The 17,460-nt window shown below is 49.2% G+C and overlaps 2 protein-coding genes across 2 annotated transcripts in view; one reads left to right on the top strand and one right to left on the bottom strand.

Annotated features, from left to right (window-relative positions):
- Positions 1-5,009, bottom strand: part of Calr3 (calreticulin 3) — a 17,908-nt gene extending 12,899 nt beyond the window's left edge. Inside the window, exons 1-3 of the mRNA XM_050128468.1 lie at positions 4,869-5,009; positions 4,671-4,772; positions 2,748-2,951 (exon numbers count right to left, since the gene is read on the bottom strand). Of these exons, the coding sequence (XP_049984425.1) occupies positions 2,748-2,951; positions 4,671-4,772; positions 4,869-4,959 (397 nt within the window). The 5' untranslated portion in view covers positions 4,960-5,009. The remainder of the gene's footprint in view (positions 1-2,747; positions 2,952-4,670; positions 4,773-4,868) is intronic.
- A 144-nt stretch (positions 5,010-5,153) lies between these two features.
- The window catches only part of CUNH19orf44 (chromosome unknown C19orf44 homolog), a 23,056-nt gene continuing 10,749 nt past the window's right edge, over positions 5,154-17,460 (top strand). Inside the window, 5 exon segments of the mRNA XM_050128430.1 lie at positions 5,154-5,294; positions 7,224-7,968; positions 10,954-11,227; positions 12,854-12,927; positions 16,373-16,832. Of these exon segments, the coding sequence (XP_049984387.1) occupies positions 7,225-7,968; positions 10,954-11,227; positions 12,854-12,927; positions 16,373-16,832 (1,552 nt within the window). The 5' untranslated portion in view covers positions 5,154-5,294; position 7,224.

The following is a 17,460-nucleotide window of genomic DNA, read 5'->3' as shown; positions in this document are numbered from 1 at the left end:
ACACTCGTTTTAATGTTTGGATTTAATTCAAATAAAAAAATACAAGAAAATAAAATGCAATTTTAAAAAAGCATAAAAAGAAGCCAGGTGGTGGTGGCACATGCCTTTAATCCCAGCACTTGGGAGGCAGAGGTAGGCGGATCTCTGTAGGTTCAAGGCCAGCCTGGCCTACAAAGCAAGTTCCAGACAGGCTCCAAAGCTACATAGAGAAACCCTGTCTCAAAAAACAAAACGAGACAAAAAGCACAAAAAGAGCTAAGGCATTTTGTGCTGTTTTGCCTTTTTGCTTTTTTACAATGGTGAGAGTGGGTTCCAGAGGGTCTCACAATAGCCAATCAAGTGCTCATCATTTGGGCTACATTGGAGCCCAAAGAATTTATATCATTTTAGCACAAGGTGTGTGTGTGTGCATATGTGTACATGCACGTTCATGCTTGCATGTGTGATGCGTACACACGTGGTGTGGGAGGTCCTTCTGTATATGCGTTGCTTGTATTGGTTAATGAATAAAGAATATGTCTTGGGCCAGGCGGTGGTGGTGCACGCCTTTAATCCCAGCACTCGGGAGGCAGAGGCAGTCGGATCTCTGGGAGTTCGAGGCCAGCCTGGTCTACAGAGCTAGTTCCAGGACAGGCACCAAAGCTACAGAGAAACCCTGTCTCGAAAAACAAAACAAAACAAAACAACAACAACAAAAAGAATATGTCTTGGCCTGTGATACGGTAGAGTAGAGCTGGGGGTGGCTTTGGAGACAACTGGACCAAACTGGGAGAAAGAAGGCGGAGTCAAAGAGACACCACGGAGCTTCCAGAGGAGAAAGACACAGCAGCTAGCTAGAACCTTGTTGGTAGACCATGCCTCAGGGTAAAATATAAAATAACGGAAATGGGTTAATTCTTGATGTAAGAGCTAGCTAGCAATATGCTTAAGCTATTGGTCAAACAAGATTGCAAATAATGTAGTTTCTGCATGTTTATTGAGGGACTGGGTGGGACAGAAACCTCTGTCAACACACATGAACGTGTAGAATGCTCTGCCTGTGTGCACATGCTGAGGGCAGAAGGAAGACTTGAGGTTTTCTCTATCAGTTGTCATCTTACATCCTCGAGATAGGACCCTGACTGAGCCGGAAGCTGGTCCTTCGAGCCAGACGGCCAGCCTAAGGCGTTATCAGGGGTCTACCTGTCTCTACCTCCCAGTGTTGGGACTGCAGACACACACAGTCACATCTGGCTTTTTATGTGAGTTTTGGGGATTTAAACTTAAATAGAGTTACCCCCTGAGCCATCTCCCCAATCTTTTTTATTTTCTACATTTTTAGAGGGGTTTGAGACAGGGTATCATTGTAGCCCAGGCCGGCCATAAACTCTGTAGCTAAAGATGACTTTAAACTCCTGATCCTCCTGCCTCTACCTCCCAAGAACTGGGATGATGCCGGCTTTCTGAGGTGCCAGGGATGGAGAAAACCCAGAGCTTTCTGCATGCTAGGCAGCTGGCATGCTAGCAACTGAGCGCAGCCCCAGCCCACACTTGGAATCTTTCAAGCTTTACTGCACTCTGAGAAGGGGCCAGAAAGTCCACCTCCCTTATCTGACAGTCTGGACTTGTTTCAGCAGCCAGAGTTTGTCACTTTGGGGAAGGTATGTTGACTTTACCTGTCCCGTGTCCCCACTGAAACCGCAGACTTTATCACTGTTTTGAATCTCTGGAGGCCAGGTCTTGTTATTTAACCAGGCTGGCATCCCGCCTCTCAATCTCCCAGCCTCCCTCCTAGGTGCTGGGGATGCAGGGTTTACCATGGGGAGGTGTGTTTATGACCACCATTAACATCCCACTCTCTCTCTCTTTTTCTGTTTTTGTTTTGTTTTGTTTGATTTGATTTGGTTTTGGTTTTTGGTTATTCTAAACAGGGTTTCTCTGTAACTCTGGAACCTGTCCTGGAACTCACTCTATAGACCAGGCTGGCCTTGAATTCACAGATATCCACCTGCCTCTGCCTCCCAAGTGCTGGGATTAAGAGTGCCCCATGGACCGGCTAGCATCTCACTCTTTAAATGTATGTTTTCCGCTCACACCTTGAAACAAAGTCACGTTGAGGACCAGCAAGTGAGATGACCAGCAGGTGAAGCACTTGCCGTGAAGCCTGACGGTCTGAATTCAATTCCCAGAACTCAAATGAAGGAAGGAAAAAACTGACTCCCTCAAGTTACTGGAGCTGCAGGATTGGCTCAGCCATAAAGAGTTCTGGCTGCTCTTGCAGAGGACCCAGGTTCTGTTCCCAGCACCCATATGATGGCTCACAACTACCTGTAACTCCAGTTCCAGGGAAACTGATGGCCTCTTCTGACCTCTGCAGTCATCTACACGTACATGTTGCACACACATGCATGTAAATTAAATGAATTAAAAACAAAAACCCCAGGTTCAGAATCAGAGTCCTTTGGCTTTTTTGAATTTTTGGATTTCTGTGTGTATTTTTGGAGCCTGTCCTGGCATTCGCTCTGTAGACCAGGCTGGCCTCGAATCACAGAGATCCACCTGCTCTGCCTCCCAAATGCTGGGATTAAAGGCGTGCGCCACCACTGCCTGGTGGCTTTTTGATTCTTAGTCCCGAGAACATCAGCCTGTGTTGGTTTATTAACAGTGCTACAAACCTTGGGTCAGACAGGTTCAATACTACTCTGTTAGTTCTGTCGGCAGAGCCTCGGTGTGAGGCTGGAAACGCTTGCCCTCCCTGCTGAACTCACCAAACATGATGTAGTACTGAGACTTTCCATTCAAATTCTTCTGATCCAGGTCGGAGGGAAATACCTTGATGTAGCCACCGCCACAGTCCATCTTCTGCTCATGCTTCACTGTGTACTGGATTACCAGGGTCTTCCCTTTGTTGCTGAACGGCTTGAAGCTCGCAGAGATGGCATAGAACCGGCTGTTCTGAGTTGTCTGCAGGCCTTCCAACAGAAAACAAGCATGATTGCACCAGACAACGAACTTGGCAACTTGTAGCTGGAAGTTCTGACCTTTCTTGCCCCCCTATCCCACATCCCCCCCTCCCACCGCCTTCCTTCTGCTCTCTCCTCCACACCGTTTCTGTAGTGAAGAGGCTCTGGGCATGCTAGGCAAGACTGAGCCCCACCCCGAGGACTCTGGATGGGGTACATTTTAGACCTAGTAGGTCACCAGGTCTCTGTCTCAATTCTTGAGCTACTTTGTAGCATCCAAAGGATATGCAAATGAGCTGCTGTGACTGCATTTCATCTGTGGTGCAGATGTTTCAATAAAAACTTCCCCAGCCGGGCAGTGGTGGCTCAAGCCTTTAACCACAGCACTCCAGAGGCTGGTGGATCTCTAAGATTCGAGGTCAAACTGGTCTACAAAGCAATTTCCAAGACAGCTAGGGCTGTTATACAGAGAAACCCTGCCTCGAGAAACCAAAATGAAACTTCCCAGCATAGTGACTTATACCTGTGAACCAGGCATGGGGCTGACTGAGGCAGAAGAGTCTGGAGTACCAGGCCAGTCTGGGCTTCCTAGAGAGAACCTGACTCAGAGAAAACATCTTTTTTTCTCCAGACAAGCTTTCATTTAGCCCAGGTTGTCCTTGATTTGCTATGTAGCTAAGGAATGACTTCGACCTTTAATCCTCCTGCCAGCATCTCTCTATTTTTATTTATTTATTTATTTGAGACAGGGTTTCTCTGTGCAGCCTTGGCTGTCCTGGAACTCACTCTGTAGACCAAGTTACCTTCAATTTCACAGAGATCCCCCTGTCTCTGCTTCCCGAGTGCTGGGATTAAAGGTGTGCACCACCATCACCCAGCTAAAGTTTACATTTATTAGCCAGGATGGTGCTGCACGCCTTTAATCCCGGCACTCGGGAAGTAAGAGGCAGAAGTAAGGTAGGCAGATCTCACTGAGTTCCAGGGCAGCCAGGGCTACAAAGAGAGACCATATCTCATAAAAATAAAGTAAAAATTACATCTACTTATTTTGTAGTGTGGGAGCATGTGTAGCAGTCAGAGGAAAACTTGTAGGTATAGATTCTCTCCTTCTACCCTGTGGGTCCTGGGGATCAAACTCAGGTCATCAAGATTGGCTATAAACTCCGTTACCTGCTGACCCATCTTGCTGGCTCCATTTTTCATTTCGATTGTGTCTGTTTTATGACAAGATCTGACTATATCTTAGGCTGGCCCAGAGTTCACTATACATAGCCAGGCTGGTCTTGAACTTGTGATTTTTCTCACACGTGTGTGCCACAGCCTTGTTCTAACTTTCATGAAATGAGGCAATTTTGGGCAACTACTGAAAACGTACCAAAACAGTCGTTCTTGCTGGTCCAGTTATCATTCCAGTACTCAAGAAGACTCCTGAACACTTGGTTGTCATTCCAACGTTCAGGGTACACAGCCTCCCCAAACATACATAGGATACATAAAAAGTAACCGGTACTTGAGAGGCTGACCCAGGAAAACCGCTGGGAGTCACATGGGCTACATGAGACTGTCTCAACTAAAACCAAAATAACCCCACCAATTTTAATGGAAACCTGTACAAGGTAGGACAGAGCCTGCATGTGACTCAATGCCGTGACTTAAGCGGTGGGTGCACCACCTGGGTGCCGTGCGGCTTTCTAACGCCGCTCTATTTGCTCCACACTCTACACTAACCTTTGTCTTTCTCTTTATGCCCATAGAACTTCCCCGACGAGACTCTGAAGTGGCCGAACTGGGAGTCATTGGTGGACTGCACCCAGCGGTTCCTCCAGCGCTCTGTGGGGAGACAGGAGGGTTAGCGCTGCCCACTGTTAGGGATGATGAGCACGGATGGTGGACGAGAACGCCAGCCACCACGGCCATCGCCTTCACCTCCATCTAGAAATTCCTCCTGGAAGTACACAGTGGCCAGCGCCACGCGCAGCATGCAGATGACCCAGAGCGACACCCGGGCCCGGGCCATCCTTGCGCGCGAATCTCGCTCTTTGGCTCTCAAGCGTCTGCCCTGCCCACCGGGCGCGACCCAGAAACTACAACTCCCGTCATGCCTAGCGATTGTGACCTGAGGGTCCCTGAGAGTGCACATTGAAACTACCACTCCCGTGACGCCTTGCGATTATGACCTGAGGCGCTCATTGGCGGGTGGAGCGCGGTGTCCGACGTTGGGAGATGTAGTCTCCCGTGGCCCTGGGGCAGTCTCCTGGGGCAACGGCACCCCGGGACCTGTGCTTTGCGGCAAAAGCCAGGCTCTGTCGTAGCGGCCAGGCAATGCGGGAAGAGGCCGACGCAGCTCCTCAGGTGACTTCACAGTGAGCATGTGGGGTTGCGGGGGGAGTTCGGGAAAGGGGCGCCATCCCCGCACCTCAGTTTCCCCAGTTGGAGCGTGCCAGACCGCGATCCCGTAAGGATTGCTCCCAAAGGGACAGTGTGTACTGCTTAGTTCCGTTATCTTGTGTGTTATGTTAGTCCACATCTCTGGTAGCCCAGGCTGGCCTAGAGCTCCCTGTGTAGTCGAGGCTGCCCTTCAACTCCTGATCTTCCCGCGCGCAGCACTTTCGAAGTACTGAGATTGCGGACGTGTACTCCCGCGCTCGTGAATATATAAAACTTTTTGAAAATTATATACAATGAAAGTTTTTAGATTTATTTGTTTGGTCAGAGGGAAAATTGCAGGAATCAGTTCTCTTCTTCCACCATGTGGGTTCTCAGAATAAACTCAAGTCGTTGTGGGCAAGGGTTGAGCCAGGACTCTTGCCCTCCGTTTTACAAGTTAATAATGCCCTAGCCACTGTATTTCCTACTCCCGTGGTTTGCACACTAGTTCATGGGCGTCTGAGTTATTTCCCAGTTTTGTATTTTGTGAATGACCTATGAATATGTTCATACATTTCCGTTTCACTTGGGCCCGTTTGGAATGACTTACTCCAGATTTTATTGCTCTTTGGGTGTAGAAACAACTGTGTTCGTTCTCTATCAGGCAGTGTGATTTTTCTACCACGTGAGAGCTTTGGCACACAGGCGAGTAAAATAAGGGAGTCTTATAAGTAACCTCATTCGGCCAGTGAGTTGATGGCACTTTGGAAAGGTGTGAACTTAGTTCCAGAACACACGTGGTAGAGCGGAGACCCAAATGCTCTGTTGTTTGTCCTCTGACCTCCACAGTACAAACACAAACACTAAATAAATAAAATGAGCCAGGCAGTGGAGGCGCACACCTTTAATCCCAGCACTCAGGAGGCAGAAGCAGGTGGATCTCTGTGAGTTTGAGGCCAGCCTGGTCTGCAAGAGCTAGTTCCAGAACGGGCTCCAAAGCTACAGAGAAACCCTGTCTCGGAAAACAAAACAAAACAAAACAAAACACAAATAATAAATAAATAAAACACAATCAAATGTTAAGATAATTTTTATTTTTTATTTTAATTAATTAATTAATACAATATTCTGTCTGTGTGTATGTCTGTAGGCCAGAAGAGGGCACCAGACCTCATTACAGATGGTTGTGAGCCACCATGTGGTTGCTGGGAATTGAACTTAGGACCTTTGGAAGAGCAGGCAATGCTCTTAACCGCTGAGCCATCTCTCCAGCCCTCTTAAGATAATTTTTAAAAAGAAGAGCTGGAGAGATGCACTGATTGCTCTTGCAGAGGACCTGGGTTCAGTTCCTGCACCGAGGGGATCTGACCTCTCTTCTAACCTCCAAGGACTCCTGCATGACTACCGTGCACAAACATACACTCAAGCGTGTACACATCCACTTTTTTTTTTTTTTTTTTTTGTCTTTTTTGAGGTCTTTTCTGACTGGCTGGCTGAACCTTTGCTGGCTGCCAAAAAGGGAAAGGTAGCGGATTTCTGAAGAAGAAAGAGCCACCTGAAGCTAGGTAGGTCCCCAGGGCTAGCACTGGGGAAATGGAAGTTAGTTTTATTGCCCAGCTGGCCTCAGACCCATAGAGGTTCACCTGCCTTTGCCTCCTGAATGCTGACATTAAGGGTGTGTAGCATCACAGCTGACTAAAAGACTTTTAGCCAGATAGTGGTGGTGCACATCTTTAATCCCAACACTCAGGAGGCAGAAACAGGTGGATCTCTGAGTTCAAGGCCAGCCTGACATACAGAGTGAGTTCCAGGACAGTGAAGGCTACACAGAGAAACCCTGTTTTGAAAAAGCAAAATGAAACAAAAATAAATGAATACTTTAAAAAACTAAAAACACAATCTTGGTTTTCCTAGAATGGCTTCCACAAGAAGGCCCATTGGCCCTCGCCATGGTGTATTTGACTTCAGTGATATGTCCTTAGAGGACTCAAGGATGGAAAAGATGAGAAACATCCAAGCCCGAAGTCTCGGCCAAGTGACACTGGGGCAGAACAGAATCCTAAAGAGACACCAGACGATGGATGACAAATATCTGATGCCCAAAGAGGAGACAACGCCAGGGAGGGGGCCAAGGTTGGGCTCGAGGCCCCCCACTATCTCCTCCAAGACCAGAGCCAATGAGGCCCTCCGGAAGCTGGCCCAGATTGAAACCAAGATCCGGAGTCGGAGGCAGGCGCCCACAGCTTTGTCTGACACGGAGTCTGACTCGAAGACCAGCGAGCGGCGAAGTCAGAAGGGGACAGACGCAGCGTCTGATGTTTCCTCTCAGCATCCACACAGAACTTTCCAGAAACAAGCCTGTAAAAGCCCCATGGCAAAGAGCGATGGGCAAAGAGAGCAAGGTAGTAGGTTTTTGAAGAGGAGAGAGCCGCCCACGGAAGCTAGGTCCCTGGAGCCCATGGTGGAGAAAGGGAAGAGCGTCCCACCACCTAGACAGAAAGAACCTGTTGGAAAATGTGATGCTCCCGACAGTGATGAAGAGGAAATGAAAATGTTGCTCAGAAGCTTGACGGAGTCTTCTAGAGAGAAAGAAACAAATATGAACCGGGTGCTCACTGGCACCAAAGCCAGAAGGAGCGATCCTGGAAAGTTGACTTCGGTGAGCTTTTCTTTTGTTGGCTTCAATGTTTTAGAATTTTTGTGATTCTGGGGATGGAACCCAGGGTTTTGAGCATCCCAAGCAGATGGTCAGCTAGTGAGCTACACCTCAAAGACCCCCCCTTTTGTGCATATATGTGCGTCTGTATGTGTGACACCCCATGTGTGCACAGGTGCCTACAGAGATGTCGCTTGCCTTGGGTGGGTTACTCAGTCTAGGGGATGTAACCCACCCTGCAGTCAGTTACTCCAGGGTCACGGAGAGGTACTATCTATAAGATATGAGCTAGGAAAGAGGAAGGGGGCCATGTTAAGTTTGTCAAAGCCTCCGTTTATTAGAGACAGGGTTGCTGCTTATATAGCCCCTGGATGAGGGGCTTGGGGGGCAGGGGCACGGGATCTCGCCACGTGGTCCAGGTCACGTAGGCCAGGAGGTTGCGTTCGGTCAGGTCACATAAGCCAAGAAGTCACGAGTTGACACACCTAGTTCTCTAGATAGTTTGGAATGTGGGGCAGGTTCTGCTAACAGATAGCTCTCCATTAACAGCTTAATTGGGTGGGGGGTAGGTTCTGTCAATAGAACGATTCTTAACATAATTATGGGTGTGGGGTTCTCTGCAGACTCCCCAGGGTGATGGTTCCTGTAATGATTTTAGGAGGATATTGGCTCCTGACACAGAGACAGGAATTAGAGAGGGTTGTGAGGCGCCTGATGCAGGTGCTGAGAGCCAAACTCGGGTCCCCTTAGAGAGCAGCAAGTGCCTCGTCCTAGCTGGCTTTGTCAACTTGACACAGCCAGAAGCCACCTGGGAGAGAGAATTCCAGTCGAACGCTTGCCCACATCAGATGGGCTCACCACTGTGTTCTGAAGAATTGTTTATTGATGTTTATTGATGTTGAGGGCTCAGCCCACTGTAATCTTGTGCCTGGGTGGTCTTGGGTTGTGTGAGGAAGCTGTACTAGCCCGTGGGAGCAAGCTGTGGTGTGGCACCATCGCCAGGGAGATGAGACCAGACATCCCAGCCCAGACGGAGCCAGAGACAAATGAAACCAAAATCAGCACTAAATCTAGCTTGGAGAATGAGTGAGTTTACTGGGGACACTTAAGGAGCAGAAGTGACCGAAAGACAGCTGATGACCGTAGCCCAGGGTAAGCGATACCAAAGCATGGCTCTCGATGTCTTGATTTTTCCAAGCCTGACTCTTCTGGGCCCGGATTCAAAGTAAGTTCAAAGAAGCAGTCTTGGGTGACCCCTGTGGAGGGGCCTCAAGTCCAGTCAGGAAGCTGATTGATGCCACTGACCCCGCAGCTGACAGGTCTTGCCTAGAGCTGCTGTCGTCAGCCTGCAGGACCTTAGGTCCCGCTTCCCCTGCACCTTGAGTGCTACCTTTGGGCACTACAAGAGTGAGCCTACATGGAGGGGAGAGTTTCTTGTTCTTTGTTTTGTTTTTTGCTTGTTTGGTTGGTTTTTTGAGACAGGGTTTCTCTGTAGCTTTGGAGCCTGTCCTGGAACTAGTTCTTGTAGACCAGGCTGGCCTCGAACTCACAGAGATCCGCCTGCCTCTGCCTCCTGAGTGCTGGGATTAAAGCCATGTGCCACCACCGCCCGGCTTGTTTTGTTTTGTTTTTTATTGAGACAGGGTCTCTACGTACCCTGGGATGTCCTGAAATTAGCAGTGTAGAGCAGGCTGGCCTCGAACTCACAGAGATCCGCCTGCCTCTGCCTCCTGAGTGCTGGGATTAAAGCCATGTGCCACCACCGCCCGGCTTGTTTTGTTTTGTTTTTTATTGAGACAGGGTCTCTACGTACCCTGGGATGTCCTGAAATTAGCAGTGTAGAGCAGGCTGGCCTCGAACTCACAGAGAGCTGCCTGCCTCTGCTTTCTGAGCACTGGGATTACAGGTGTGCATCTGGGCAGCATACTTTTGACTCAGTCCTATCCCCCTTGTTCACTCTGTCACGTGTGCAGGCTTGGGCTGTCACACGATGTTTTCTCTGTCACCGTGTGGGTACCAGACATAACCGTGCTGAAGCACTTTGGAAGTCCCTGCATCTGCTCTGAGCAAGTGTCAGGTGACTGAAGATGCTTGTCACTCAAAGAGGCACTGGTGCAGCTCAGCTCCGGAAGGTTCTAGGCCCTGCTTTGATACCTGCTGCCTTCTCCAGGGCTCTTTCATCTGCTCACCCTCGCTGAGCTGGGTGGGACCAACGGGGTGCAGTTGCCCCCTCCTTGACTGTACCTGCATCAGCTAGCTAGGCTGGGTGCAGAATCCGCACCTAGGAAAGAAACTCGGAACCCGAGACCCTCCTTTCTCAGCCATGCCCAACCCCGTGATCATCCAAATGTGTAACTGTATGACACACGTGTGCAGGTGTGTGGAATTCAGAGGTCAGTCTTGGCTGTCCCTACAAGATCTCACTGACCTGAGGCTCACTGATGAGCCCAGACTGGCTGGCCAGTGGTCCCAGGGACCCATTGGTGTTAGCCTCACGAGAGGTGGAATGAAAAGTGTCCACACCCACATTTCAGGGTCAGACTCACATCTTTGTGCGCACGTGGCAGGTACTTTACTTGTCATTGTCCCTTAGAGTAGAATTTTTTGTTTGTTTGTTTGTTTTTCGAGACAGGGTTTCTCTGCATAACATTTCTAGCTGTCCTGGAACTCGCTCTGTAGACCAGGCTGGCCTCAGACTCACTCCACCTGCCTCTGCCTCCCGTAGTGCTGAGGTTAAAGTGCGCACCGCCATCACTTGGCTATATATTTTTTTAAACATTTATTTATTTGCAAGTAAGTGTGTTTGTATGCATGCGTACATGGAGCTAAGAGGACAACACATGGGTCCCAATGAACTGAAACCCTCAGACTCTGCAGCAAGCGCCTTTGCTCCCTGAGCCATCTTGCTGGTCATTACCGCTCCATGGAATGGTAAGAATTTATGTTGTTTGTGTTGGTGACTTCAGCCCTTTCTTTTTACAAAAGCAGGACCCGCCGCCAGCTCAGCCAGAAGTCTTGTCTCTGCTCTCTGTGGACCCGTCCAGTTCAAAGCCTTCTCATCCCTCACCTCAGCTAGACGCCCCCTGGACTCTCAATGCTGGGGACACAGCCTCCCTCACATCCTCACCTTTCATCACAAATGACCTTTCAAAGTCAGCATCTTCAAAGATGGGGTGCATCAAACTGGCTTCCTCCCCCAGCAGGAGTGAGGTGGGATCTTCAGAGGAGTCAGTCTCAGAAGCTGCTGATGACAGTCTCCATGGTAACCCATCCCCCTGCTGTCCCAGGGCATTGCGGTGGGCAGGGGTAAGTGGGTGGCATTCCTGTCACACTGGCAGCAGGCCTGGGTGCACTGTCAGTCGGTTGACAATCTTTCTCTCAGTGCCACTAGAGCAGCATTGTGGAGGTCGAGCCGGGCACGACATGCAGTCCTTGTATCATTGAGATAATAGCTAACAGATAATGGGTGACTCCCACTGAGTGTCAAGAAGGCGGGCCTGTGTGCCAGGCCTGGGCCTGAGTCTGTTCTTCTCTCATAGCCTACCCTTTGTCAGAGAAAGGGAAACACTCAAAAGCTGTGGGTGGCACTGGAGCGATGGCTCAGTAGCTAAGAGCTCTGGCTGCTCTTGCAGAAGACCCAGGCTCAGTTCCCAGCACCCACATGGTGGCTCAAAACTGCGTATAACTCCAGTTTTAGGGGATCTGATGCCCTCTGCTGGACTCTGCAGGCATTAAACACACAAACGTGAAGACAAACACTCATAAATACATCTAAAAAAGAAAAGTTGTGGTTGTTGTTGGTGATAGTGGTGCCCATCTGTCATCCTAGCACAGAAGAGGGGAAAGCAGGAGGACCAGGGCTTCATGGTCACCCTCAGGTGCCTACTGAGTTTAATGCCCACCTGGGTTATATGCAACCCTGTCTCAGGAACAGTCCAGACCCTGGGCTATTTATTTAATGGGTTCATTTAGCAGTGCTGGTCTTTGAACTCAGGTCCTCCTGCATGCTAGGCAAGTGCTGTACCTCGGGACTACATCCCAGACTAGATAATTCAGAGAACAGAAGTTGACCTGGCAGTGGGTTCTAGACTTCTGGGGACGGTGTGGCAGGGGTGTCTTGCCGCTTTGTCATATTGTCACTGGGTGGGATGAAGAAGGGCAGGAGATGGTTCTGTTGAGGAACTTCGAGGGGCAGAACTGATTTTCTTTTTTTTGAAACAGGGTTTCTCTGTGTAGCTTTGAAGCCTGTCCTGTGTACAGACCAGGCTGACCTCAAACTCACAGAGATCTGCCTGCCTCTGCCTCCCAAGTGCTGGGATTAGTGTGCGCCACCACCCAGCCAGAACTGACATTTAGTAATTGGCTATGTTCTTCATGCCACTGTGCTAACTTTGTAGTTTTGTTCTATCTTATACGCGTGTGCAATGCATTCTGGGACTGTCTCCCCCACCCATCAATTCCTCTCCCAGATTCATGATTTTTTGTTGTTACTTTTGTTCTTTTTGAGACAAGGTCTCTCAACATAGCATGGCTGTCCTAGAACTCACTATGTAGACCAGGCTGGCCTCGGACTCAGAAATCCACCTGCCTCAGTTCCTGAATGCCTAGGATTAAAGGCCAGCGCCATCTTGCTTGGCTTCTTTTTCTTTCTTTAAAAGATTTCCTTATTTATGCATTTTCTTTGTGGGTTCACGGTCTGCATGCACACCAGATCCCATCACAGACGGCTGTGAGCTGCTGTGGGCCCGTAGGGCATGGAGGACAAGTAGCGGTTGGTCTCTCTTCTGCTCTGCGGGTCCCAGGGACTGAGCTCTGGCTGTCAGGCTTGGCTGCTTTACCCGCTTGAGCCAGCTCACCATCTCACAGTGCACTTATTTTTAAATTACAGATTTTAGAATTAATATTTTGTCCATTGAAGATCTGGTTCTGGCTGATGGAGAGAAATCAGATGTGGAACAGAAAGTAAGTATGATGGGTCATTTTGTTGGACTGATTTATCATGTATGTATGTATGTACATATGTATTTATGTATGTATTTGTAAGACAGGCTCTTGGTCTATAGTCCTGACCAGTCCAGAGTTCTATCAACTGGATGGCTGCAGACTCAGAGCAATCCTCTTCCCTCTGCCTCCCCAGTGCTGGGATTAATGGCGTGTGCCACACATTTCCCTGTTTTGTGTGTATGCGCACTGTGCACCACAGCCCACACACGGCACAGAGGGTAAAGTGGGCCTCTCCTTTCTCCCTGTGAGTCCCAGGGACACAACGCAGACTGCTGAATGCTTGTCTCATCAGAGCTGTCGCGACAGCCCTTATTTACTTGTTTTGTAGTTTGGGGAATAGACCCAGGCTGGGGCCTGCGCTGGGCAGGTGATCTGCCTCTGAGCACAGCGGTGCTCCATGAGTCATTTAGAGTGCAGCAAGTTCGCAGCTGGAATGTTCTGTTTAGGCTGCGGGGCTTGGCCACAGCGGTCCTGTCCCTTTGGTGTCGTTGGCAACATTTAGAGACCTGTTGGTTGAATTTGGGGCACCAGCATCTGTACGGGTAGAGGCCAGGGAAACCGCTCAGTTGTTTTGCAGTGGTCACTAAAGACTGTTCTGACTCACGTGTCACAAGTTCCACCGTTTAGCCAGAGGGTGGCGGAGGTGCACATCTTTATTCCCAGCACTCTGGAGGCAGAGGCTGATGGATCTCTTGAGTTTGAGGTCGCTGGTCCACATGGTGAGGTCCCGGACAAACTAGGGCTACACAGAGAAAGCCTGTCTTGAAAAACAATAACAAAAAAGAAAAGAAACAAAGACAGTGAGAAAAGAGACACTAAGTCCAGAAGGGACCCCATGAGCTGGGAAGATGCTTAGCGGGTAAAGGTGCTTGCCTCAAACCTGACAACCTGAGTTCAATCCATAGTTCCCACTGACTCCTCAGACTGTCACATATACTTACATGTGCACACACGCTAAATAATACGCATGCTTTCGAATGTGCACACACAGAATAATACACGTGCACTCACATTTATATGTATGCACTATATTACACACATGAGCTCACATTTGCACACTTTGAATACCATGTGCACTTGCATATGCGCGCGCACACACACACACTAACACGGGTGCGCTCACTTGCACGTATCATTATTTATGCCAGCAGCCCGTTTATGGCGGTTCTCCAGCTGTTCCCATCCTGGGCAGTCCTAGATGCTTGTGTTAGTGTCACACCCAAGGTTCCACAGTCCTCCTCTATGCTGTCTATCCAGTGTTTTTTAGGCCTTCCTCTTAGCCTTATCCCGTGCACTCCTCCAAGCAGTGCTGTCTTCGGGTATCTGTCGTCATCCATTCTCATAACATGGCTGAAGTATCTCAAGCGCTGTAGTTTACTTCTGTAGCTGGAAATGTTTCTTAAGGTCATCGTTGCACAGCCTGTCTCTTTGTGTTACACATAGAATCTTCCTGAGACACGCCATCTCAGACACATTCAACCGCTGCTCTGAGGAGCGTTCATTGTCCAGGTTTCAGAGTTGTAAAGAAGTCAGCTCAAGACAAGGTCTCACATACTTGTAATCTTGTTGCTGTCATTACGTCTCTTGCTGACCAAACCTTTCCCAGAGCCTGGAATGCAGCCCTTGCCATCCCTGTCCTCCTCTTGACATCTGAAATAGTTCCGTCCTTTGGACTGAGGTTTCCTCCCAGATAGACAAAGCTGTCTGTTTTCCTGAGGTTCGGATTCTTTATTACAATGTTAAAGTCCTTGTGCCCCTTCCCATGTATCTCAGTCTTCTCAGTGTTTACTTTCACACCAAGGTTTTCACTGACCATTTACCATGGCCTGAAGCTCATTTGGACTTTCAGCAAGTAGTGCTGTATTGTCAGCGAAATGCTGGGCTACTCAGATTACAGGGGCATTAGTTTATTGTGCCATAGCAGCAAGATCTCCTCCATTATCCTGCAGAGGATGGAGGGCAGAGGCCCAGTGCGGACTCAGAGCTAACAGGAGCACAGTGGATCAGATCTTCACTTTGAGGCAACTGGCAGGAAGATACTTTCATGTTACATCCACTTCGGAGAGGGTTGATAGCATTTGCAGGAAACAGTGAGGTTCTACAGGTACCCAGCGAAAATCCATCAGTCAGCATCTGTGGAGAACTATGTGGTGCGTTTAAGGCAACTGTAGGAGTGTTGCAGGGGTGCGTCCTCTCAACACTGCTCTTTAATATATCCTGGAATTAATAATAGCAGGAGGATGAGGAGATAGGCGTGCAGATAGGTGGTGTGCGAATGCACACACACACACACACACACACACACACACTAAATGTAATAATAATGTTTGTAAACAAAGTGATCAAGCCAGGTCTGGTGGACACTCCTTTAATCCAGAACTCAGGAGGCAGAGGCAGGAGGATCTCTGTGAGTTTGAGGCCAGTCTGGTCTACACAGTGGCTTCCACAATAGCTAGTGCTAGCTACATAGAGAAACCCTTTTTCAAAAAACAAGAAGTGATGAGAACCACTACCCCCTGCCCCACCAAACAGGGTCTCACTATGTAATCCTTTCTGTCCTGGAACTCACTATGTAGACCAGGCTGACCTCAAACTCACAGAGATCCACCTGCCTCTGCCTCCCGAGTGCTGGGATTAAAGGTGTGGACCACCACCACCACTTGGCTTTTATTTTTTTATTTATTTATTTATTTTTAATATTTATTTATTATGTATATAATATTCTGTCGATGTGTATGACTTCAGGCCAGAAGGGGCACCAGACCTCATTACAGATGGTTGTGAGCCACCATGTGGTTGCTGGGAATTGAACTCAGGACCTTTGGAAGAGTAGGCAATGCTCTTAACCACTGAGCCATCTCTCCAGCCCACCACTTGGCTTTTAATGAGTATTTTTATTTTATTTTTTAATTATGTGTTTCTGGAGGCAAGTGTGTATATGTGCGCGCATGCGTATGTGTGTGTGTGTGTGTGTGTGTGTGTGTGTGTGTGTACGCTGTGGGGTTCTGCTCTTCACCCTCATGTTGTCTAGGGAATCTCATTCAGGTTGTTGTGCTGACTCTTCCTGCTGAGCCATCTTTCCAGTCCACAGAAAAAATACTTTTAATTCTTTTCTTTGGGGATATCGGGTAGGGTCTCACTCTGTAGCCAGGCATGACCTTAGATGGAGCAGTCCTCCTGCTTCTGTGTTCCGAGGGATGAAATACAAGTGTGATACACCACAGCGGTCTTTAGTTTTACTTTTGGTTTTCTGAGACAGGTTCTCATGTAGCCCAGGCTAGCCTAGAATTCGTGATCCCCTCTTGAATGCTGGGTCACAGATGTACGCTGCTGGGCCTGGCTGAAGGGGCATTTTTAACCTTTCTAAAATTCCCTCCGCTTCTGCTGCCATTGCTCCTTTTAGGGGGAAGGGATGTCAGGCAGAAGCTCTCCACCCATGTCACCCGCTCGGCTGGAAGAGCAGAGGGCTGCCCGGCACAAGAGCTCTGCATTTCAGGGTGTGGTCACTGTGGTTGCTGAGGAAGAGGGCCTTGCCACTGAAGTCTCAGAGCACCTGGGTGACAGTTCTGCCGAAGCTGTCCAGTCCCCAAGTGTGTCCAGCGTGCCGTCTGTGGAGACTCCCACTGTGCTCGAGGCCAGCCTGGCTTACTCTGAGGATTTTGAGCAGTACTCTGACCCCTTGGCCTCAGAAGCGTCACTTGAGAGGACACTGGACACTTCGTCGCAGCTGTCGTCCAGCGGACAGACAGATCGTCTTCCCAGACCGTCCCCAAAGACAAAGTGGGGCCAAGGTGTGGCTGGAGTCATGAAGGAGACAGCCGTGCAGACTCTTGACCCTGCCTTTGCTGGTCAGTGGAGCAGGGGTGAGCAAGGGGCCCAGGTGACACCGCAGTGTCTTTGGGAGCAGGCAGAAAAGGACAGGTCCTCCAATCTGGGCTCTTGCCATTAACCAGCTTTGGGGGGATGTTGGCCCCGTTTCATCTTCCCAGGATAAGGAGGTGGCAGCTAGTGTGTTTCTGGCCTCCCAGCTCTGATACTTAAATTTCAGAACCAAAGACTTAAGGCCAGTCCAGACCCTGGGATGATAGTTAAGTCTGTGGACATTTAGGGACAGGTACTGCGGCAGAATGCTCCTGGTGCCTGCTATGGGGAGGGGACAGGAGGATACCTACCCACCAACCTGTCTGCAACCCCTGCACCCAGGTCCTCACTAGGTGCAGTCTAGACTGCAACTTTCAAGGGCTGCCATCACATGTTTGACGTTAGTAGCTAGTGTAGTAAGCTTCCTTTTTTTTTTTTCGAGACAGGGTTTCTCTGTAGTTTTGGGGCCTGTCTTGGAACTAGCTCTGTAGACCAGGCTGGCCTCCAACTCACAGAGATCCACCTGCCTCTGCCTCCCAAGTGCTGGGATTAGAGGCATGCGCGTCTGGCGCCAGTGTATTCTGAAAGCATCTCTTATCGCACCCACTGGGACTTTCCAGATGTTTCTGC

Source organism: Alexandromys fortis, unplaced genomic scaffold (genome assembly GCF_014885135.2).
Source record: "Alexandromys fortis isolate MF-2015 unplaced genomic scaffold, M_Fortis_MF-2015_v1.1 scaffold_296, whole genome shotgun sequence".
In the NCBI taxonomy this organism is placed as follows: Eukaryota; Metazoa; Chordata; class Mammalia; order Rodentia; family Cricetidae; genus Alexandromys; species Alexandromys fortis.
This window is presented reverse-complemented; position numbering and strand designations above follow the sequence as displayed.